The sequence below is a fragment of the Oreochromis niloticus genome, linkage group LG5 (assembly GCF_001858045.2).
Source record: "Oreochromis niloticus isolate F11D_XX linkage group LG5, O_niloticus_UMD_NMBU, whole genome shotgun sequence".
NCBI classification, from domain to species: domain Eukaryota; kingdom Metazoa; phylum Chordata; class Actinopteri; order Cichliformes; family Cichlidae; genus Oreochromis; species Oreochromis niloticus.
Genome location: NC_031970.2, coordinates 12536666 through 12559810, shown reverse-complemented (window position 1 = coordinate 12559810; position 23145 = coordinate 12536666). Strand labels below are relative to the sequence as shown.

At 39.0% G+C, this 23145-nt stretch overlaps 2 protein-coding genes across 7 annotated transcripts in view; one reads left to right on the top strand and one right to left on the bottom strand.

Annotated features, from left to right (window-relative positions):
- cenpp (centromere protein P) overlaps positions 1 to 23145 on the bottom strand; it is a 93922-nt gene that overhangs the window by 3039 nt on the left and 67738 nt on the right. The window lies entirely within an intron of this gene.
- Positions 1497 to 22801, top strand: ecm2 (extracellular matrix protein 2, female organ and adipocyte specific). Of its 6 annotated transcripts, XM_019359119.2 has the most exons (13): positions 1497 to 1770; positions 5805 to 5887; positions 6550 to 6687; positions 7551 to 7706; positions 11819 to 12007; positions 13949 to 14923; positions 15809 to 15924; positions 16514 to 16649; positions 17249 to 17406; positions 18618 to 18757; positions 18866 to 18978; positions 19367 to 19580; positions 21074 to 22801. In XM_019359119.2, the coding sequence occupies exons 2-13, from the start codon at positions 5839 to 5841 to the stop codon at positions 21240 to 21242; spliced, it is 2553 nt and encodes an 850-aa protein (XP_019214664.1). In that variant the 5' UTR covers positions 1497 to 1770; positions 5805 to 5838; the 3' UTR covers positions 21243 to 22801. The 6 variants fall into 6 exon arrangements, with proteins under 6 accessions (XP_019214664.1, XP_025762935.1, XP_019214666.1 ...); XM_025907150.1 differs by lacking the exon at positions 5805 to 5887 and having other exon boundaries at positions 1498 to 1770; positions 13988 to 14923; XM_019359121.2 differs by lacking the exon at positions 5805 to 5887 and having other exon boundaries at positions 1499 to 1770.

Below are 23145 nucleotides of genomic sequence, written 5' to 3'. Positions count from 1 at the left end.
CAGTGCTAGAGTTACATAAATGCTCTAAGCTGTGTCATAGCTCCACATCAACACTTCCTACTCGCCGTCTCAGCTCATTTTCACGTAAAACATCTCTACATCACAAATAATTTTTCTGGATCATTTTTAATGATCAGATTTGCAGTTTTCAAGATTATTTATATAGGCTAGTTCACATAATAGTTGCCTTGAGGTACTTTATTTTGCAAAGACAGAGAAAAAACTCAATCAGACAAACCTCTATGACACTTGGTAACAGTGGGGAGGAAGAGCCCCCTTTGAACAGGAAGAGACCTTCAGGTTTTAGTAGCAGATGTGGATTGTGACAAAAATGCAAATTAAATTATTTCAGTGCGATAACAATTACCATTATTAACACACCCAAGCTTAATAATTTTACTCTCACAGTTCCAAACTGCTTCCTGAGTGCCTGCTTTGCCTTCAGAGTAATAAACAGGCTCCCGTCTACTTATAATGACGAGTTTTGATACCTCAGTGTGTGTCAAAAAAGATGTGGTTTGAAGACCAGTAGAACAATTTCTGGGTTATTCCAGGGGTAGCTGCATAGACAGAGGCCACCCTCACTAACGTCTGATGCAAACCCAGTCATTTTATTCTATAAGCAAGTCTGAAATATGACAGAAACTGCTTGTTTCAGAAAAGAGCTTTAAGGGTTACTCCTAGTAGGGTTTCACGGTGTAAGGAGTTAAATAAATGCGTTTCACTGACATATGAAGTCAGTTTGGCTGAGAGTGTGCAGACACGTCGGGACAACATCAGCTGTAATGGGACATGAGGAACCTGCAGGGTCTTGTTCTTGTAATGTTTTTGCTTTACTGTACGCGTGTTACAGATGTTGATGCTGAAGAGCTGACATCTGGATAACAAAAAGGTGGAAATGCAGCTCTCTCTGAGCTCCTTCCTTTTTTTTGTCAGTGCAGATGATCACACAAACAGCTGTTGTCTTTAATCGTGTTGATATCAGCCCGTTATTCTACCATGCTGGTGTTAACAGAGGAAAAGTCTTCTGATTATAGAAAGCATGAAAGTAGTTAAGGGAGACACTTGAGTTCAGCCTGAACTGAACGTGTCAAACAGATTCAATAATCTACAGCTAAAGTGGCCAAGTCGAGTTAGTCAGGGAAGCAAATGTTTTCTTTTTTAATGAGTGGGTTGATAGTGTAAAACAAAAATGTGGCGTCTGTCTGTGTTTAAAATAATAAATGTTAATTGCATCACTCCAGACCTGACAGAGCAGGTCAAATTCCTCCTTTCTTCAGGTTTTTTTCCACATTAAGCCTTCTATTTGACACTGAAGTGACACACCCTTATCGGACCTCCATCCAAACTTCACCTTTTCAACTCATTATTAGACTTTAGAGCCAAACCAGGCTTCACGCTTCATACTCTGATAGTCTTGCTTTTTCTTAAACATCGCAACTGATCGTTTTGCTCCAATATCCTGCAGCATGTTGGCAGCATCCTCACACATACAGGAAGATAGACCTGTCTCACTCTCTCTCCCTCTCTCTCCGTCTGTTTGTTACTCTCTCTCTCACTCGCTCGCTTTTTGTTCCAGCTGCAGAACAAATCCTGGCTTTCCTTCCCCTGCTCTGCTCTACTCTACATCTCTGCGCCTGGAGACACACACAAACTTTAAGTGTCATCACACAGCGACACACACACACACCTCTCCTGGAGTTCCTGCTGGAGGAGGAAAGAGGCCGGAAGAAATTGGCCTAAAGTCCTGCAGCCGCCTTCGAACTGCTGGTAATGTAGCGCTAATGTCTGTCTGTCCTCAGCTCCTCCCCTCTCTAAGTCTTTGTCTGTCCGTCTGTTGTACTTGGGTTTGTAAACAGTTGTTTCATTGCTGGAGAACATTTGGAGATTTGTGGAGTGATAAATGAACTCTTTTCAGGTTGAGCATAAACACCGGTTACAATAATAACTCACTAATTATCAAAGTAATGCAAGAAATTCTCTGTAAATAAATTACAATCATTTAATTACTGAACAAAACAGCTTCCACGACGTGGGCTTGATATCCATGTGGATCACAGACCTGGTTTACACCTGTCTCTTTTAGTAACACAGGAAGCAATGAACGACTCCCGTGTTATGCTGGTTGGAATAAACAGATCATGCTGCTCATCGTCTGAAGTTGTGGGCGTGAAGCAAGTCTTTGCTAGTCAGTCTTTCTCCTTGTTGTTTGAGGTTAGTTTGGTCTGTCAAGGCCCCGTTTGCTCGCTCCCACTGTGCTGCTACAGATATGCATTTCTCTCTGGTTTAATGTGTTTCCATTGTGTGATGCCAACTTTGCAGAAGAGTTCCTGGAACAAAATTCGTCACACTAAATACAACACTTAGAAGTTGGTGATTGTGATTAGTCAAAATGATGTGAGATTACATCGCAACAAACCCAGCCATTACTGCTGCGTCCACTCGAAGGAAATGAACTGGACAAACCAACATGTGCAGGCACTGTCAGAGCTGCAGACGATAGTTTGTACTACTGTGTAAAAGATGACGTCAAAGTTTAAAATGCCTTAAACCTGCTTTATTTCTTATGTCCACCAGGGGGTGACTCCTCTGGTTGCAAAAGACTGCAAGAGCTCAGTAAATAAATACTTTCCTTCATCACTGTCGGTGCATTTAAATGTTAGAAGCTCGGTGAGCATGTGCTGCTTTTCTGTGTCAGATATTTATGATATATACATATTTTATAGAGACTCAATATTTCCAGGAGGCAATGGGAGACATGAGAAACTAGAATAAGGATTTTTCAAGCTTTTCTGACATTTTATAGTAAATATGAGGCTTAGAATGGGCTTTTGGTTGGCTGACTAAGCATGACAGTAAACTATTTATGACCATTTCATAAACAAATGTCTCTAATGTTTGAGTCAACGAAACCCCAAACAATTAAATTGGTTCGGAAAAAAAAAAGAGAAAAAAAAGGGAAGGATGACGGGAGATTTTCCTTTGGATCTTCGGAGGTCATAAAAATTTGTCTCTGCAGGAAAAAACCCTGTAACTGGTCAACATAAAAACACAAAAATGTTTGTTTTCAATGAGCTATAAGTGGTGGCAAGTCAGGTTTTGGATGTCAAACAAGCATCGGTCATTTCAGGTCATTTTTATTCTTAGTTTGAATAAACATACATTTGTCGTCCATAAGTGGAGTTTTGCAGATTATGTTACTGAGATGTGACACCAATGTTTAGAGCTGTCTTAAGGAAGTTGCTAATACAATAAGCAGAAAGTAGTTTGCATAAAATATTTGCAATAAAAAGTCAATACAATTCAACTTCAGTTAGTTTGGGTGATTTCTCCAAATCCAGTGGAATGTTTTCGGAAAGCAAAGAGCTGTGGACCAAAGCTCGAGCTTTAAACACCGTCTGGCTTCCATTAATCCATAAACACACAGACTCCTGGTTATTTTTATCCTCTGCTGCTCATATTGGAAGTCTCTCCATCTGAGCCTGCTCATCCAGAAACTGAACTGCTGAATATTTTCCCATCTCTTTCCCCTCCCTCCTGTTTTCTTTCTCCTGTCTCAGCTCACATTGGTCTCTCTCTCTCTCTCTTTGTTTCCCATTGAATCCTCGTTTCCTATTGGTGAGGGCTGATGTGAGGTGGGAGGGTCTCGGAGCTGAATGTGATCAGACCTCCAGTCCGCAGAGCTGCAGACTCAAGTTTTACTCCATCCTAAAGGAAATGTGAATGATTAAAAGAGGGAGGGCGTATGTAGGGGATCAGATGAGCCTCTAACTGTGACACGTGTGATTTTCAGTGAAACTTCATGGGAGATGTAGTTTTTAACAGTGGTTAAAATTCATTATCTAATTTCGCAAAAATAATAAATTAACTAAGATTTAAGGGCATGTTTTGAAGCTTTACCTTTCCCACCAATTATGTTCCATCATAAGACTAAATAACATAACACATACTCTCACTGTCATGTTCAAGAAACCTGTTTGAGATTATTTGAGCTTTGTGACATGGTGTATTATCCTGCTGGAGCAGCCATCACAACATGGGTTGTCTGTGGTCAACATGTCCATCCCTTAACATCACATGTAAGCTGTTTATCCCCCACACCCTTACAGCACCTCCACCAGCCTGAACCGTTGATATGAGGCAAGATGGATCCATGCTTTCAGGCTGTTAACGCCAAATTTTAACCTCCACCTGAATGTTGTAGCAGAAATCGCAACTCAGACCAGGCGTTTTTTGTCTTATTTTGGCAAGCCTGTGTGAATTTCACCCTTGGTTTTCTGCTCTTAGAGATGACTGTGCAGGAAAATTCAATTAGATCAGCATTTTTGGAGATAATGTGACCATCCTATCTGACACGAGCAATTATGCCACAGTCAAAGTCACTTAAATCACCTTTTCCCCCCATTCTGATCCTCAGTTTGAACGTCGGCAGGCCTAAATGACTGACTTTCTGCCTTGTGACTGACAGTTGGTTATTTGCGCAAACAAGCACTTGAACAGGAGTACCTAATAAAGTTGCCATGAGTGCAATATTTACCTTCATGATTCCTTTTAATTAAAATGTCCAAATTGTACATATGTTTGCAAAACGTGGAATAGATGCAACGCCACACCTCACCATAAGTGACAAATATCTGAAACTCCACTTTCCTTCTAAAGTATAAACTATTGGGTGTCTCTCATAACTGTTAAAGAAATACATATTGTCTCTCATATGCAGACAAATCTGACAAATATCACCATAGTCAATCAGCTTCAACATTACTCCAGCCCAGAGGGTGGCAGTAATGCACACTGACCTTTCTGGTAACTGGTAATTGGAAATAAAACTGCTCACCAAAGTTCAGACGGGTAACTAAAATTTGTCATCTTAAACAAAACCTTAATAAGTCAACAGGGAACACAAAGGTCTCCGTGTATGGACGGGTTTCACTTGTACCACAGTTTGTTCCATACAGATTTGTAGTGTTTATGTAGCATTTTTTTTTAAAAAGTACATTTTATTTGTCCTTAAAATACAAACAGAGGAAACGGTTTCCAGCTGATTTTAACAATACTTTCAATGTGAGCCACATATGGTAAATGTTTGGGTCAGTGTTATTAGTCCTGAAATTGGAGCTGGATTGCAGCAAACTTTTTTTCTTTTTCTTTTTTAATTAAATCTAATATCAGCCATGTGGACTGGTCTAAAAACTGTAATAATCAGGCTCAGAAGTGATCTGAGCCCAGAGCTTTATTACAGTTTTTGTGGATAATTTCTGTTTTCTTTCGAATTAAAGGTTTAAGGACATTATGAGGACCTGACACATGATTCAGGCTTTTGGTTGAATATACGAAAAGTTCACCTGGTGTTTATTTTGACCAAAATGGAGGCGCCACATGTGGAAACCTTTCTGCTGCAAACATGTTAAATTAATACACCGAAACAAAACGGATACAGAAATGTACCAAAAACAGATGATGCATACAAGTCTGATTGTAACTACACCAGATGAATTTTCTGGTTTCTCATAACTGAAACGTGCAGAGATCTAAAATTAAAAAGCTCAGAGCAATGACAAATCAGTTCTAAATAAAATAATCCCCTGGCATTTATTGACTGAGAACAGAAAACAAGTTGTCTGTCTGGACAGCAATCAGAGGCTCATATGATACAGAGAATTGCTTAAATCTGCTCCATTCAGAGGGGGAATCAGACAGAAAAACAAACTATCAGGTGTGCGAAGGTGTGTTTTAGCCTCAGATCTCTATGCTTTAATAATGACAGGACTGCTGTTTATAGACTAGTCATTACACACATACAGGGAACCAGCCATTAGGACCCCAGCCGAGAGCTATATGAGGGACAGAAGCAGTGCTGACAGCTCTTTACTGAGAACTGCTGCAGGTAAAATCCTCTCTCTTTTTGTGTTGTCTATTTTTCTGAAGTTAGAGGTAAACATGGATCTGTCTGCTTGATTTCAGTTACTTTACCAGCTGTAGGAAGTAAGGATTTAAATTCTCAAGCATTAAAAAGATGATTTAAATTAGGAAAAATACTAAAACCAAAAAGAAATCTTTAAAAAAAGGGGGGGGGGCTTTTTTAGAGCTTTGTAATTTTTCTAATTCGTATGTAGCTGAAAAGTGGAAAGATAAAAGAAAATGGGTGTAGAGGAAGATGCAGAAGAACATGAAACAAAGGTCGCATGTTGCTCTCAAAACTTGGACATCTTAAACCCTGAAGAATTTATAGTTTTATATTATTTATTTGTCTTCAGTGTATTCCTTTAACTAGGTGGACTGAGTATTAAATCAATTCTTTTTGGGATTAAACTAAGTTTATAACAGCACGTGTGCAAAACTTTGCAGCTGTTTGTATTTGTGATGGGTTTTTTTTAGTAAAAAAAAAACTTTTTTGTGTGGAAAAATGTCCTTTTATTTGCTTATTTAACACTGTTTATTTTCATACTGTCATGATAAAAAGCATGTTTATTGATAGTTAGATCTTATTAAAAGGGAAAAGTACTGTGTAGCAACCTCCACCTCAACATAGTCTGCGCTGCTCTATAGGGATGAGGTGGTGGCTGGTGGTGGCCAGTCTGTGGCTGCTGGTGGCCTTGACCATCCCTGATGCTGAGGCCAGAAACCGACCACGAAACCAGAATGGTGAGATTCTTAGAGGGAGGAGGAGGAGGAAAGATGGACAAGGTGAGACTTTTTTTCATTCAGGGTAATTTTTTTTTTCCATCAATTTAATGTTTGTGTGACCAGTACAGAGATTTTTTACCGTAGCAAAAAGATTTGAGGGAGGTGGAGAATGCCTAGTTTCATTAAAAATGAAAAAGCACCAAGAATAGATAAAGTGGTTTTAGCAACAGTTATAGCAACAGTTACAATTAGAGCTGTTGTGCTGAAAATGTAATAGGTGATCTCAAAGGTTTTGAAGTGATAGTAGAGTTGACAGGAGTGGAGTTTGGTCTTCATGTTCTGAATCATGTACTCAAGCCCTGGATCTTTCTAGAAATTTCTTGGCAGGGGTGCTGGTGAGAAAGATAAAATGTAACATGTAGTGTGTTTGGGCATTAAACTGTCTTTAACATGTCAGTGCTGGACTCATGGTGCATCCACTTCTAAGAAATGGACATCATGTGTCTTGTCTCCACTACTCAGGCACACAGAGCATTTCATGTAGTGATAATGTTTCTGAGGTGGGCTGTTTCCTGCTATGTGCTACAGTCATATTATCCCAAAAACCAGTGATTCCCCTAGAAGGGCAATCTCTAAGGTTCTTGTGTGAAAACTGCTGTTTGCTGATGCAAAAAACCTATTTACAAAAAAAAACCCTCACAAAAACAGAAGATATGATGTGGAGTCCCACAGGGCAGCCTCCTGGGTCCCATATTATTTTAAATTAAATGTAAAGGCCTGGACTAGGGAAATTTTAGCTTTCAGTCAGTCTCAAGTAATAAACTCACTGGGAAACAAGTTTAGCTTAAATCACAGTGTCAAAACAACCAAAAACATCCCCATGTTTCTAGAAAGAGGCACATTAATATGACCAGTGGTTGCAGGTTTTGGCCGGGCTAGAGCGGGGCGAACTAGACCTCTGAAGATCAGACTGGTTCCTGGTCCCAGCATCCCAGTGGTGCCTGTAGAAGGAAATGCTCTTCTCCAACAACCCTATAAGAACATCCAAGAACAGCACGCCACCTACAACGTCATCCCAGGTCAGTGAGACAACTCTGCTAATCCATGTTTATGCGACCAATAATGTAACAGTAACGTAGGGTTACTGTTACATGGATTAGTCGATTCACACATAGGGTGTGGATTGACTAATCTACTTTACTAACAAATATCCCAACAAAGTGTACAGTGATAAAAAACCTTTAAAATGATTCACATTTCCAGTAGGAGATGGATTAGATGCAGCAATTAGAACCAAAGTGGACTTATTAACACAGCAGAAGGAAGTTTTTCTTAACATATCCAAAACAAATCACAAAAAAGAACAGGTAATAAAATCTTAAGTGATACAATAAAAAACATCCAGTTTTAGTGAAGCTGCGTGTATGAGTCCAGTCAAACAATAGCTCAGCTCAGAAGCTCCATCCTGTTCTCATAACGAAGCTGCCCGTTTTTACAGCACCGCAATTTAATGACAAATCATCACATTCCAAAATGAACAGAAGGGAAAAACATCTGTGGGAAAAGAGCTCGTCAGAGAAGTAGCCATGAAACATCGCACACAGCGATGGGGACAAAGGCTCCAAAGAATAACCTCAAAGCCATGTGGAAACCCTTCAGTTTAACACATTAAAGTCAGTATTATGTAATTAGAAGGGAAGGTAGCAGCAGCAATCTTTTGTTGGAAGCTACCAGGATTTTTTTTAATTCTTTTTTTTTTGCTGTTGTTTTGGGTGTAAGAACAAGTCTCTGTTTAAGTGACTGTAATGTAACAGCAACAATCAGACTGCAGTTTACAGTAGCAAGAAGCTGCTCATTAAACCAGTGGACTTTCCACTGAAGACTGGGAAAATAAAAGACCTCTGACCAGATTTCTGAAAGTCACAGCATTTCAGTGTAAAAGGTCCTTCTTAATTTTGGATGTATTTATATTTCAAGGTCCCCTTACTTTGCTTCCTTACCTTGCTTTTTCTACAGATTTACTCAGGGCGAGGCCCCATTTATAATTCACAAGTGTTCAAAGTATATTTCCAAGTCATGTGACTGTATTAAGTGGTCAAGGGCAGAAAAAACTGGAAAGAAGGACTTTGAGTTATGCGTATTTTACATTTTACACAAGGAGCATTTACTTTATCTTAATCTATTTACGTTCAACAGGTCGCCGGCAACCTTTTCAAAATTAGGCCAAGGTTAACAGTAATCTGAGAAGACATCTAGTCTGATTACTTATCGTCTGGGTGTAGCAGCAAACGTTTTAAAGTTTGCAGTGTACCTCAGTTCCACCAAAGCCTGCTTATACATGACTGGTCAACAGAACACTGACTGAAAACAGAGTATAACTAACTGTTTACAGAGATTAGGTTGAATCTCTGTAAATTGAAGCAGTCGTTATGGGATTTTTGTCTATCTGGCCCAGCAAATTATAAGGGCTATAGCAAAGGAAATCCAACCATCATGAGGGCTTAGGGTGCACCAGACTTATCGCAGCATTCTCCTGAACAGTAGGACTGATAAAACTCAGATAAAACCTCAGCATCAGTGTTGGCATAACAATAGAAGTTGTAGAAGCAAGAAGCAAAGTGATCATGGAGTTTTTCAAAGCTTTTTCAAGAAACTCATCTTTTCAAACTGCTGCACCATCTCCCGCAGTATAATCTGGAAATCTCTGAGCTTCGGGACTGATATACCACTAAAAGTAAAAATGACACCATCATACACTCGTGCCTTCAACCTGGCCAAGCTGAAACAACACTAAAGCATGGCTCATGTCAGTGGATGTAACATCACTTTTGGATTGCAGCGCCTTTTGCAAGGATGACAATAGCGGTTGTAATGGGGCCTTATGCCTTATGCCGAAATGCAGCAAGCTCCCTCTCCCCAGTCACCTTCTCCAGCTCTTCTTAGGAGATACCTAGCTGTCGTCAGGCCAACTGAGAAACAAAGTTCCCAGCATGTCCTGGACTGCCCTGTGGCCTCTTCCCAGTTGGACATGCTGAAAACACCTTACTGAGGAGGTGTGCAGGAAAAGGCTTAGTCAGATACTACAACCAGGTGACTCCAAGACCAAAGAAGTGTTTCTGTTATATTTTTGTGTCATATATAACTTATTATAAAAACTTGTATTGGTTTTAACTGTTGTCCACTAATTGTGCTACTGATGATAAAAACAACAAATAATATGCTCTGAATGCTATAGGATGGTGCCACATCACAGTGCTTACCAAGCTAACCATGCTATTTAATCAAAAACCTGCAATTTACTGAGCAATGTAGAGAACAGTGACACCGAGACAAAGTTTTAAAGAGAAAAGCTCTAAAGTATGTGTGCTCGAGCTGAGATGACAGGGTGACAGTCTCACTGCTCACTGTTAAAAGGACAAAGATATTAGGGAGACCGTATTTAAGAGAAATAACCTGAGCCTCTTAACTACCTGTGTCCCTATAGACGTAACAAAGAGCATACCATTAGAAAGGATAGATGACAGACAGAGCTAACAGGCAAAAAAAAAGAGCCTCTTCCTGCTGTATCATAGTGGTTTACAGTCTTTTATACTGACTCACTGCCAGCCATAGCCTTGTCATGTCCTTGGTCTCATGTTGAAAGGTGAAGTTAATTCAAAGGGAGGAGTAGAAATGCTTTGTCTGTTTTTTATGGTAAAGTACAGGCTTTAGATTCGACTAGACGCACACAGCAATTATTGCAGCAGGCCTGCTGCTGCTGAGGAGCATGAAAAGGGTCCAGGATAAAGTTGTGTCTGGCTCTAAACCTTAAATCACTGCTCAGCTTTGTTCAGTGACTCAATTTGTTGTGGTTCTGTGTTCAGTGAAAATAAGTTCCTTTGTTTGAAAACTAAATTGGTCAATCAGAGGTTTGTTGGTGGGATTAGGAATGGGGATGTCAGCTTCTAGCACCAGAGCCAAAACAGTCACAACATAAAATGCTGATTAGATTTTTGCACCTCTACAGGTTACTGCAAGTCAGACAGATGCCCCATGCACTCCCCAAACAATATGGGGCCACCTTTCTGTAAAACTAATGCGGTCAAAAAGTTCCTTGAATCAACCCACAAAAAATGGCTGATGTTCTCTTTAAAGCCAACTTCTTGTGCAACAGTGCTCCTGGAAGTCTTGTTTTGCACTTTTAAGTCTCTAAATCTCAATCTCCAACTTGCAGAAAACATACACTTCTCTTCCAAACTGACCTAATTTTCACACAGAGGCTCCCCACTGCTGATGACACCTGGATTTACAGCTGTGATCCAGTAGTTTCTCCACATTTTCCTGTAATGTCCCGAGGCTCTAAAGAAGAACATACAGTGGAAATGCCCTGAATTGTGCTACAGTGTGCCAGCAAACAGCGCATTATAAAGTCCACTGTTTGGCCTCACCACCTGTCCCACTTGGCTAAAGTGAAAGATCAAGCAGGGGTTTAGACAAACACAGGAATATAATCTTGAAGGGCAAGTCATCCAACTTTAAATCAGCAACATTTTAGATTTTCATGAGTAACTTCCTTGAATTTTCTGGTGGCATTTTTTACTAGAACTGCTCTCTTATTTAGGAAACAAAACTACAACAGGGAAGAGGCTAGGAAACTCTTTCAATATGAAGTAAAATAGTGTAATCTCTAAGCAGCACTCCATGATCCAAAGTGTTTCTGTTATTAAGACATGATTCACAATGAAAATGTTTGGTATCTGAATGAAAAGAAACCACATTTGGTGCTTCTTCTCATTCACCACTATGTAACAAACTGTCACCCACTGCTTGTTTGATTGTGTTGAGTGACTGCTTGCAGGCTTTGTAATTATGTCCAGTTGTTTCAATGCTAATTATACTTTCAGCATCTGCACAGTTGTTGTGCAGAAAACCAGAAATTTTACCATGTGCCCACGATGGTGAGGCTGCAGATGTTTCATAGAGTGTTTTATGACTGACATCTGCAGTGAGCACACACAAACGCCAATATACTACAGTAGCAGTCATGTTCTTGCCCATAGTGCGTGTCCTTATGGGAACACTGCAAGGTCTTAATGTGTCTCAAACATTATTTGCTAATGTTAAATGTACTAATGCTTCTAGATAATATAAACATTTCATAGTTTGATTTCAATTAATTACTCCTGACATTACTGTCTCTGTGTTGTTTCAGGTAAGCAGGGCCAGTGTGTGTACCAGGGTCTGACCATGTTTGACCAGGCCGTCTGGTCCCCAAAGCCCTGTGTGACTTGTCTGTGTACCGGAGGGCGGGTGGTTTGTGATGAGAGCACCTGTCCCGAAATACACTGTCATTTCCCCTTCACCCCTGCGGGAGAGTGCTGCCCTGTCTGCATGGAGCCAGGTAGAAACACAACATGTGACACAGCCATGGTACAACATCCAGAGGCAACAGAGATTAACACCAAGGTCCCCTCAAAACCTAAAGGGGACCTACTAGAGTAACTCAATCAATAATCCACATTTCAACATGTTCTATCAAGTTCTATCTGCTACCATCTTATGAGTCAGTAGACTCCTTTCTTAAAATGAAACTCTTGTGTAAATTATTCATTATATCAGTTCTGAACGGAATTGAAACACTTTATTGATGCTGAATAATTTTCATCTCTGAGGCCTCAGCATGTTGCTTCCTGTTTCATCATGGCTTTAAAAATGTGGTATGCACATTTTGGATGTGTGAACACTCATGTTGTGAGAGTTTTACCATGTCTGTATGTTGGGACATAACACATGTTGTTCAACATGTCTGGGATTAATTTTGCTTTACTGTCAATCCAGATCATCAGAACAAAGACAAATGAATGTGGGACTAATATGAGGTGTAAAGATGAGATGCTGAGTAATATTACTGGGAGATCTGTGGAGATGCTGGAGGCAGAAAACAAATTGTAAAAGAATATTTGTAGTAAAAACTTTTAGCAATGAGAATATAAGTGTTAAATGTAAATATATTTTCACACTGTAATTTTTAGAGTTGCTAATGTTGGGGCAAATAATTTTCTACCTCTGCATGCATGTGCATCCTTTGTTGTAAATGGGAAACTTGCCTTTAAAACCTAAGAATTATGGGGAAAATAGCTGAACTGACACTAATTTTTCGTTGCTCATATTTTTGCATGCCACATTGAGTGCATATGTACGCAAGTACAGCAGAACAAAACCTCTTTTCTATGACTTGAAGGTCATAGAAAAGGTGTGTGTCTCTACCTCTACACGTGCACCTTCTGTTGTATGTATAAAGTTTACTGGGAAGGAAGCTGTTTTATAGCCAGAACAAAAGTCCAATTATAGTTATTCCCAAACTCACTGAAAAACCTCAGATGTAAGTTTGTCTCTTTGATTTTATATTTACTAAATGATCTTGTTAACACAAACTTTTTGACTATAAAACAGCACAGGTGCTGGACAAGTGAGCTAAAGTTGGTCTAAATCAGGAACAGTATTTTGCTGCATGATGTTTTCCTTTCTTATAAGATGACAAGATTATAAGATTATAAGATGAAAATTTACAGAAACCAACTAAGCACAACTATGAACTTAGGAGATGCCTAATCAGAAGTATTTAGGATGTCTGAGCTAATTTGATTCCCCACAAATGTTTGAAATTGAACACAAAATTGGACTCAAAAGATAAATAACAGCCACAAACACTGTCAACAAGGCCAACGTCAGGTGGTACAGATATTTTGATGAGGAACTGATCCATTGTTAAATATAACCAACCATTTTTAGCCCAAAGTTGATTAGCCTTTTACAAAATGAAACCGTCTCGTAACTTCTCTTATTTTCATGACTTAACAAAAACATGAGACACACAAATATTCTCATATGGATGTATGTTTATGAAAACAAGTCTATAATTCATATTCAGATTTAGGACCAGAATGCACCAGTAGCAGCAAACACCACAACGACTGACTTTATCTGACTGTGATCACATGTCTTAGACTGGTCTACAGCAGCAGTCTGCTCTGTAGCTTTAACAAGCTGGTCTGAAATGTAGATGGCTGTTTGTTCACAGCACTAACACACAGCCGTCTGTTTGTCCATCTGCTGTCTGTCTGTCTGTCCACCTATCACCATGCCTGTCTGTCCCCACAAACCTCAATCTCCATCCTGTCTCCTCTCTTTTATTGCAGTTTCTTTATTTTTCCACTCTACTTCTTCATCTTTCTCTCTGTCTGTATCTCCAACTTTCTTTTCTTCACTCCTCTTTTCCTTCCTGTCACCTTCCCTCCTACCCCTTGATGGGGTGTCCCTCACCACCATAACCCCCCCCCAGAACCTGACCTCAGCCTTGACATTTCTGGTGACTCCCCAGTTCCCAATGACCCCAGTGATGTCGTGACTCCACTGACCCAAGAGGAGATCCAGAAAATCCTCTGGAGGGAGGCAGAGCAGCATCGTGAGGAGGAAGAACGCGTGAAGAAGAAGGAGGAAGCGAGAAGAAAGAGAAGGAAGCAAAGGAAAGAGCAGGAGGAGAAACAGAGAAAGATAGCTGAGGAGATGAGAAAGCAGGAGGAGGAGGCACTGAGGCTGCAGGAAGAAAAGGAAGTGGAGGAGTGGAGCAGGCAGGTAGAGGAGGAGCAAAAGAGGAGGCAGGAGGAAGAGGAAGATAGGAGACAGAAGGAGGAAGCAGAGAGAGAAGCAAGAGAGAGGGAAAGGAAGCTAGAGGAGGAAAGGAAAAGGCAGGAGGAGATGCTGAGGGAAGAACTTTTGGATTTAGTTGAAAAGGAGAAGGAGAGGCGCGAGGAAGAGAACGAGAGGCGCGAGGAAGAGAAGGAGAGGCGTGAGGAAGAGAACGAGAGGCGTGAGGAAGAGAACGAGAGGCGCGAGGAAGAGAAGGAGAGGCGCGAGGAAGAGAACGAGAGGCGCGAGGAAGAGAACGAGAGGCGCGAGGAAGAGAACGAGAGGCGCGAGGAAGAGAACGAGAGGCACGAGGAAGAAAAGGAGGAGCAGGAGGAGGAGGTGTGGCTGAGAGGAGATGTGTTTCAAATGCTCCCAAAAGAGCCTGAAGAACCTGAGGAACCAGACCTCCTTCCTGCTCCGATTCCAAGACCTCCAGTTGCTACAGAGGAGGAACAGGTAGAAACCGAAGAGACGGGAGAAGGGGAGGATGGGGAGATCATAGCTGTAAACAGAGGAGGCCTTCCTCCAGGCTGTGACATCTCTGACGTTACTGCCACATGTGAGAATGCCAAACTCACACACTTCCCTCCTCTGGCCATTCCTGAGCTGAAATCTCTCAGTCTGGAGGGTAAGTCAACACCGGAGACACAGAGTCATTAAAGAAAACAAACCCTCAAAACAATCTCTGAGGATTTCAGAAGGATGTATATTATCATTAGAGTTATACAAATACGTGTGAAACACTTAAAAAAGAAGCTTCAATATTATGTCAACCCACAACTCAGATGAAGCTTCTTAGCCTTTTTTTTTTTTTTTTTTTTTTTACAGTAAGAGAAATATAAACTGATAATACTCGCATTAGGCTAATGATTGCAGAGGATCTGTACTGTTGCAGTTGAATGCAGTGTTTAATCAGTGACCTTGCATATTGGACAACCGGCAACCTGTAGGCTAATTTAAATATTCATGAACTTTTTTAAGGTGAACTTTTTTGAACGTTCATAATATTTTCATTGTAACATGTTACTGTATTTCAATTCAGTTACCCAGTGTGTTTCCCTTTGCTTACTTTATCATAGTCAGTGTCGGCCCAACACAGACTTAAAGCATAAAGTTGTCATCGTGTATATGTTGTCTTAGCCTTGTGACATAAACAATGCTGGCCTGCAAGACAACAATCACGTATAATCCGTTTACAGTCAAAACAGCAGCATCTTTTACCAAACAAACAACTAATGCGCTGCTAGGTTTGGAAAAAGCAGACTTGCATTATTAACATCGATCATCTAAAGCTGCTAATAATCTGAAGTTTAACAAGAGAAAGGCATGACCACTGCCACCTAACAAGTGATACGCTGGAAAAAACTTTTAGTTTGCCAAATTAGTATCACTTACCAACCTGGAGAAGGGATTTAGAAACTAAGACTCCAATTAAGAAAGCACACAGAAACAAACTACAATTGGAGAAATCCTGTTGTCAATATTAACCGACTGAACTTGCTCTGACCCACAGGCAACAGCATCAGCAGCATCCCAGCAGGAGCCTTTAATGGAATTCCTAACCTGGAGTGGATCAACCTGAAGAAAAACAAACTTACTTCTGCTGGCATTGACTCTAAAGCCTTCAAAGTAAGTCATAATAAAACTGAAAACGACTGAAGCCCTAGCTTTTTTTTAATCATCTGCCAGAAATATAACAATGGTTCAAGTAATAAAGTTTAAAGGCGGGTGTGCAAAGACATATGGCCAACTACAGTGTAATATAATCAACTCCACGGAGAAAGAAAGGTGTAACATAATAACAAAATCTGTAGGACTTAGTAAGATTTTTAGCAAGTTTTTTTAATGAGAAGGAAAGTGAATGTCCTGCTAAACCTAAAAACATCTGTAAAATATGTAAATACCAAAGAGGAGGTGGAAAGGGAGAAGGAGGTCTGCGTATCTGCTTAGACTAGCAGTAGGAAAAAAACAAACAGACCAATGGAAAATATCCGAATGTGAAAAAAGTAATCATCTAAACATGTTGCATTTTATTAATAAATGTGACAAATGTGGAAACATCATTAAATGAAAAAAACAACAACAAAATTTTAACTACAAATTTAGAGAAGGAAAACAATGTATTTCTATAATAATAATAACAAGGATAATAACTTGGTGGCAGCCAATTTTTTCTTTCCAGTACTTATACCTGTGTGTGTGTGTGTGTTTATTTCAGGGTCTGAAGAAGCTAACACGTCTGTATTTGGATGGAAACCTTTTAGACGTTGTGCCATCTGACCTTCCCCCGACCCTGCAGGAGCTGAAGATCAATGAAAACAGACTGAGAGGGATAGATGAAAACAGCTTCCAAGGTACTGCTATCACATCCTTTAATGACATCCAGCTGGTGTTTCTTTGTCGAAGAAGTCAAAGTGAAGTACCACAGACATTGATTTGGCACTATGTAAATAAAACTGAATTGAATTGATATGAAATCTCCTAATAGTTTGACCTCATCAATTACATGGCCTGTAGGACTTCCAGAATCAACAGGCATCCCTGAGCACTTATTTGGGCAGCTATAAATATAAATATGATCTTAATTTACATTAATTTTATTCATCAAATAAGCATAAAGGTGCATGTATGGAATTAGTGAAATCTGATGAAAAACACAAAAGTCTGCCCTAAAATAAAGTTTTATGAGACTTTTTCTCCCTGTAAGTTATATTTCTAGCACAATCTTTGCTGCTGCAGGATTCTTCTATAGATTCCCATTCAAGATTCCCATGTCTGTCTCCTATATCGTGTCTGGTTACAAACAACCGTTCATTGTTTTAAAATTCCAAATACACATTGGTTAATTCATGGATTGCACAGCTCACAGACAAAAAGAAAGTTAGATCCTATGTATGGTTATTCACTTCTAAACACACTATTCATCACAAGTTTATCTTTTTTTATCTTTAAGATTTGAGCAGCCTGGTTATTCTGGAGCTGGAAGGAAATCTGCTGAGTGAGGGGAATGTAGATCCTCTGGCCTTCGCTCCCCTAATCCAGCTTTCCTACCTCAGACTGGGGAGAAACCATTTCCGTACTGTACCACAAGGCCTTCCCAAGTCATTGCTGGTAAAAACAATATCTGTTTCCTTGACTCTCTGACTATCTCTCATTCCTCACACTGGGATACATCCCTGGCCACATTTTTGACTTATTTAAAAGACCCCTGGGCCTCATATTTGAGATGAAATAGGCTTACATCACTTCCAAACATTGGGATCTATAAAAACAAACTTGGCAGCCAAATGCTCGCAGCTATATGGAAACTCTAACCTATATGAATGATATTTCGGAGACAGAAGAAACTGGAAATGCAAACTGCAGAGAAGTGAATTATATGTGATGCCTCTCAACTTATACACAGTATTGCCAAAAATATTCAATCACCCATCCAATCTTTAATATATTGAAACGTTTGTTCATAAAATTTGTGAGGTGATAGACCTTAATATTCACATGTAATTCTAAAATCTGTGCACACTGTTAAACTAGAATATGGAGGCTTTAATCAGCTCATAAGCCTTTTTGAAGTGCAGCTGGCAAAGAAATAAATATACACAGCTTTCAATAAACCAACCCATAACATAGTCAATGATTTTTTCTTTCACATTGTCAGAGTAGCTGAATTTACTTTTTGCTGAAGTAGCAAAATTTTGGGGTCTGATGTTTAATTTCTGCTTCTACCTGTGGGAAACCATTCCACCCAAGCAATTATGGCCTTTGGCTAACCACAAACAATGCAGAACACCAGCGGCACAATGCTGCTGTAAACCTACCTTAAAACCTACTTCATTTTATGACACTGGAAAGGTTTTACTTACTCTCTCTGCAAATCCAAACCCTCTGATTGTTGTTATATTCATCCAGAACCAGAGTATAGTCTATCATTAACATGTTTCTCTGCTAAATATTCAGGGTTCCAGGGTTTTGTGAGAGAATTTGGCTTTTGAATAGTGAAGAGTTAATGATTATAATTAAAGGTTATGCGTGGTGGTCACACTCCTGCCTGCCTTCTCATTTTACTAATTAGGCTGAACAAACACAAACACAGCTTTGGCATGAATTATGCATTTACAGCCTTAAACAAAGTCAGCAAGAACAACAAACCCATTTGCCAAGATCTCCGAACAAAAACCATCCAGGAAACATATTTATACTGATTGCATGTGAAATTAGGAACTCACGGTAACATTGGATCCCACTGTAACTTCCTCATAAATAGTTTCTATTATGACCCTCATGTTGCCAAATATTTTGTTTTATGTTTTTCCATCTCTTAGGAACTCTATTTGGAGAACAACCTGATTGAAGAAATCTCAGAGACAGTTTTCAATCAGACCAGCAATCTGAACATAGTTTCTTTAAGACACAACAAACTGGAGGAGACCAGGATTGCTCCACTGGCCTGGATCAACCACAGGTCTGACAGAAAGAGAGGCTATTACCCCCACAGTAGTGTTACTTTAGCTGTAATTTTCATGGTCTCTTACTGTTAGTAATTGTTTTCTTACTGTTACCTTCTCTGCAGATATTTGGAGTCCATTGACCTTTCATATAATAAGCTTTACATGGTTCCTTCATATCTACCAAGATCTCTAGTTCACTTGGTGCTCTTGGGAAACAATATTGAGAGGATACCTGGTAGGTGTAACTGGATTTTAGAAAATTAACTTCTACAATACATAAGTGGTAAGTGCTAGCTACTATTTAGGCCAGTTTCTCCAACACTGAGAAAGCAATGCACAAGCAACATCAGAAGTTTGGGTTTTGCTATGCTCTTTCTGATGGTACGGGTACTGGAAGCGGTCAAATGTATTTATTTTGATCTTTTATTACCCATAAACAAACAAAACAATAAATAAATAAATAAAAATATAAATAAATAGCATGGTCAAAGTTAACAGACTACTTTAGAATGACTAAATGATTTGCTGTGTAGTTTAAGGTGAGCTGCAGTTAACTCTTATTAAGACTTGTACAGGTAGAGTTAAATTATTGTGCAAGATAAATTATTTTCTTACCTCCACAGGTTACGTTTTTGCCCACATGCAACCTGGTTTAGAGTACCTCTACCTCTCCTACAACAAACTGGATGGAGAGGGGACTGAACCTGAGTCGTTCTTTGGGGCCTACCACTCCCTTGTCGAACTGTGTCTGGACCACAACCAGCTGGTTGTTGTGCCATCTGGCATCAACGAAATGACCAACTTACACTTCCTCAGACTCGACAATAACATGATCAGGTACGAAAGCACTATTCATAAATACGCATGGATTAATTTTGAATGTTCTAATATGTATACTTTTTAAACAGTTACTTCCTTGAAACACATGAGACTGTCTTCTTCATAATTTGTTTATGTTGACATCATTTTTTGGCACTGGGCGTACTGTTACAGGCAGAACTGTACTGTTATATGTCTGCACTAACTATTTATAAAATGGGAGCATAAATGAGGCTTAAAGAAGACACCTCTTAACAGCTCTCCGTATTTGAAACTCTCCAGTCCATCACTGATCAGTTATAAAATAAGAACAATTTCAAAAATGTAATATCAGTTTGCTAATTTTTACATGTTATTTGTTTATGGGTTTTTTCCCCAAATCAAATGCTTTGCACAAACTTCCAAGACAGTACAGAAAAATTATTACCATTGACTTGATTGGTACAATGGCGTAACTAATAATTAAAATTAAGACTGATGGTATAATAATGATTTGCATGATTTGCTCCGACTTTAATATGATGACCAGAAATGATTACTGATGTATTTATTTACAGAAAAAAAAATCAGATAGTGATTGATAATCTCAAAAAACTCATTTAGGTAAGAAAAGGAGTCAGGAAAAAACATAGGTGATTAAACACAGAGCCACAAAGTCATTTAAGACCAACAACAAAGCTCCTATGACAGACATGAGTCTGACCAGATGACTGACTCATTCAACACAGACTGCCAAACATTATTATACTGAAAGTTCACTGGATGGAGAGTTGTCTTGACGACAAGAAACAAAACAAGTTGATTCATAGTTCCACCTAGGAGTTGCACTGAATCACCTCATTATGCACTCACAGGTTTCTTGTGCCGTGCACACCAGTCCAGGTCGTGGCAGTGTGTTTTATTTGAAATGACCAATTTAAACACTGTGCTTTGGTCTGTCTTTACTGGCAAGAAGGCTAACACTGCAGGTGGGAAATTACAATCAGACTTGAAGGAAATATTGCTAACTATTCTAACATATGTGGTGCAATAAATACACAAAAAAACCCTTAAAAAATGAATGAATACGCACAAAAGTTTAAAACCTTGAAAACAGACTAGAAATGTATGTGTATGTGTATAAATTTCTTCTTAGAAAATGCTAAGTGAGTATTTTCTTCTTTTGGGACATGTTTAACTACACAAAGAAAACAAAAAGATGGTCTGCAGTAAATGCAACATGAAGTGAAAAGTTATATACTCATTATTTTGTCCAAATATTAATGTCTGTGTATTAATAGTTTTGGTGATTAATGAACTCTGTAACAGTGTATCTTCTGCATATCAGTGAATTGTACATTAAAATGACATAATGTTTCCCAGAGGGAGCATATATGCAAAAATATACTTGGGCACAGATCAGTACTTTGTAGAGCAACTCCATAATCTGCCAGTTAACACGTAATGGAAAAAAGTTTGTTTCAGCTATAGGGAATAAACATGAATCTATATTCTCATGCTATGTCTTCAAGGAGTATTCCTGATGAAGCCATCTGTGACCCAAACCACAGCGGGGACTCCACCTTGGTGGCTGTAAGATTGGAAAACAACTACATCGACCCCCAAAAAATCTCACCAATGGCCTTTTCCTGTGTAAGATCTGCATCAAGTGTGGTCTTAAAACCTCAGAAAACCAAGTGAACACACATAAACAAAATAAAAAACTGAGAGACAGTGGACTTTAATCTGCCAATAGAAGTCAAAATCTCCTTTCATCATTTTTCTGTTACTAATATCATACAAAATAAAAAATAAACCTAAAAAATTACTCGAAAACGCATTAGTCTGATGTCAAAATCTGACACACAGTTTAAACATTCAAACATGGTTACTGTCGTATAGCAAGATGCTATTTGAACATTTTCTACAACTTTAGACCAAACACATGGTTTGGTATCTGGTAAGCTGTCCTGCTCTGTCACCTGGCCCATCTTAAACAGAACACATCTGTCCGCTCTCAGAAAATCTTCTTCTTCTACTTTCGGCTGCTCCCTCTAGAGGGTCGCCGCTGTGGATCACTGTGTAAAAGGGAAGGAATTCACAGTAAAATGAAAATCCTAATAAAGAAATGGAAAGAATTCTATGAAGTGCGACTGCAAGCACAGCGCATTATTTTTAACAACCTCAGCACCTTCATGTTTCATTTCTCGGCTGCAATTCTTCCACTGCCTGTTTTCATAAAAACTCTGACATGGAAAGCTCACACGTGACACATCCCCTAAGATGTTTGCGTTAAACCAAGCGCTGCTGGAGAGCCAATTCCTCAAACAGATCAAGATGAGATGTAATAACATGCCTGTTCCTCAACGTTTTATCTTTATCTTGCTTACGTGAATGGACAGGGCAGTGACCTTCCTCAAGTGTAGTCAAGTCTGATTGATGTTTGATGCAAAAATTAAGTGGGAGTCTTGCTATTGCATGTGTTATGATTTACAATTCAGCATCATCAAGACGAATGCATCATATGTGATATTGAGCTTTTGTTATGGTATATCCTGCACAGCAACTGTTTCACTTCACTTTGTGGTTAAAAGAATTCACAATGAATTCACGATCCCTTACAAAGTTATGTCTGCAACTGTATCTGGGTTAACTTCTATTTCTTCTTATCCTGCTTTATATAGGATGTGTCTTAACATGGGTTTATTTAATCCCAGGTGGGAGCAGACTATGCTGAAGATTTTATGGAAATTATGGCCAAACATTTCTGACTTTAATGCTGCTGCATGAAAATATCTTATTTTACTTACTGTAAATTTGTACTTCTGTGTTTTCTTTTAATTGAATCTTCTTCTTTCCCAGACACAGAAACACACAAGCTTTTTAGATAATTTAAACTCTTTTACTGTGCATCAGCTTTCAAGCTGTGCAAACTGTAATATAATGTATTACGACTGTGTACATGAAAGGCTCTTTCTACCTAAAGGTCTTAATGTTGCTTTGAAAAGCTCTCACTAGAGGTCCAAAACACTCAACAATTTAACAATTTACTTTAGATTTTTTCATTTCATTTCTTTTTTTTTCTTTTTCTTTTTTTTTTTTTTTTTTTACAAATTTAAGATATATTTGAAAATTATATCCTTTCATTTGCTCTTGGCTGGCCAACATGCTTAAATTATATGAAGTTGGTGAGTCAACTTTATATTTTACAGTTTAGCACAATGTTATGATGCACGGAAAAAATAAACTTTAAGTTACCATTCCTGTCTGAGTGAAGTCTGCCTAAACCTAGTACCCTTTCAATGAAAGCACTTCAGATTTTGCAGTCACATGTTCTTCTTCTTGTTAATTTTTGGTTTTAACACCTTTTTGGCACAAACAGCAGAAGGTTAGTGATGTGTAATCTGGCTTGTGATCAACAGTTCACAGGTTGTTGTAATGTGCAGAAAAAAAGTCATATATTTTCTTTCAATTGCTTGGCTGTACTGGAGATTAACAAATGTGACCTGGACCTTGGGCGCAATTTGGATGAAGGCTCATTAGGTGATCACTATGTGCAAGTTTTTGTAGCAGTTTTTGTCCCTCTACAGAAGAATTATGGAGT

Excerpts from the sequence above, each read along its gene's own strand:
- ecm2 (XM_019359119.2), top strand. The coding sequence starts at position 5,839 with ATGAGGGACAGAAGCAGTGCTGACAGCTCTTTACTGAGAACTGCTGCA. Across the intron at positions 6,688-7,550 it reads GAGGAGGAAAGATGGACAAG|GTTTTGGCCGGGCTAGAGCG; the intron begins GTGAGACTTTTT and ends CAGTGGTTGCAG. Across the intron at positions 17,407-18,617 it reads GCCTTCCCAAGTCATTGCTG|GAACTCTATTTGGAGAACAA; the intron begins GTAAAAACAATA and ends TCCATCTCTTAG.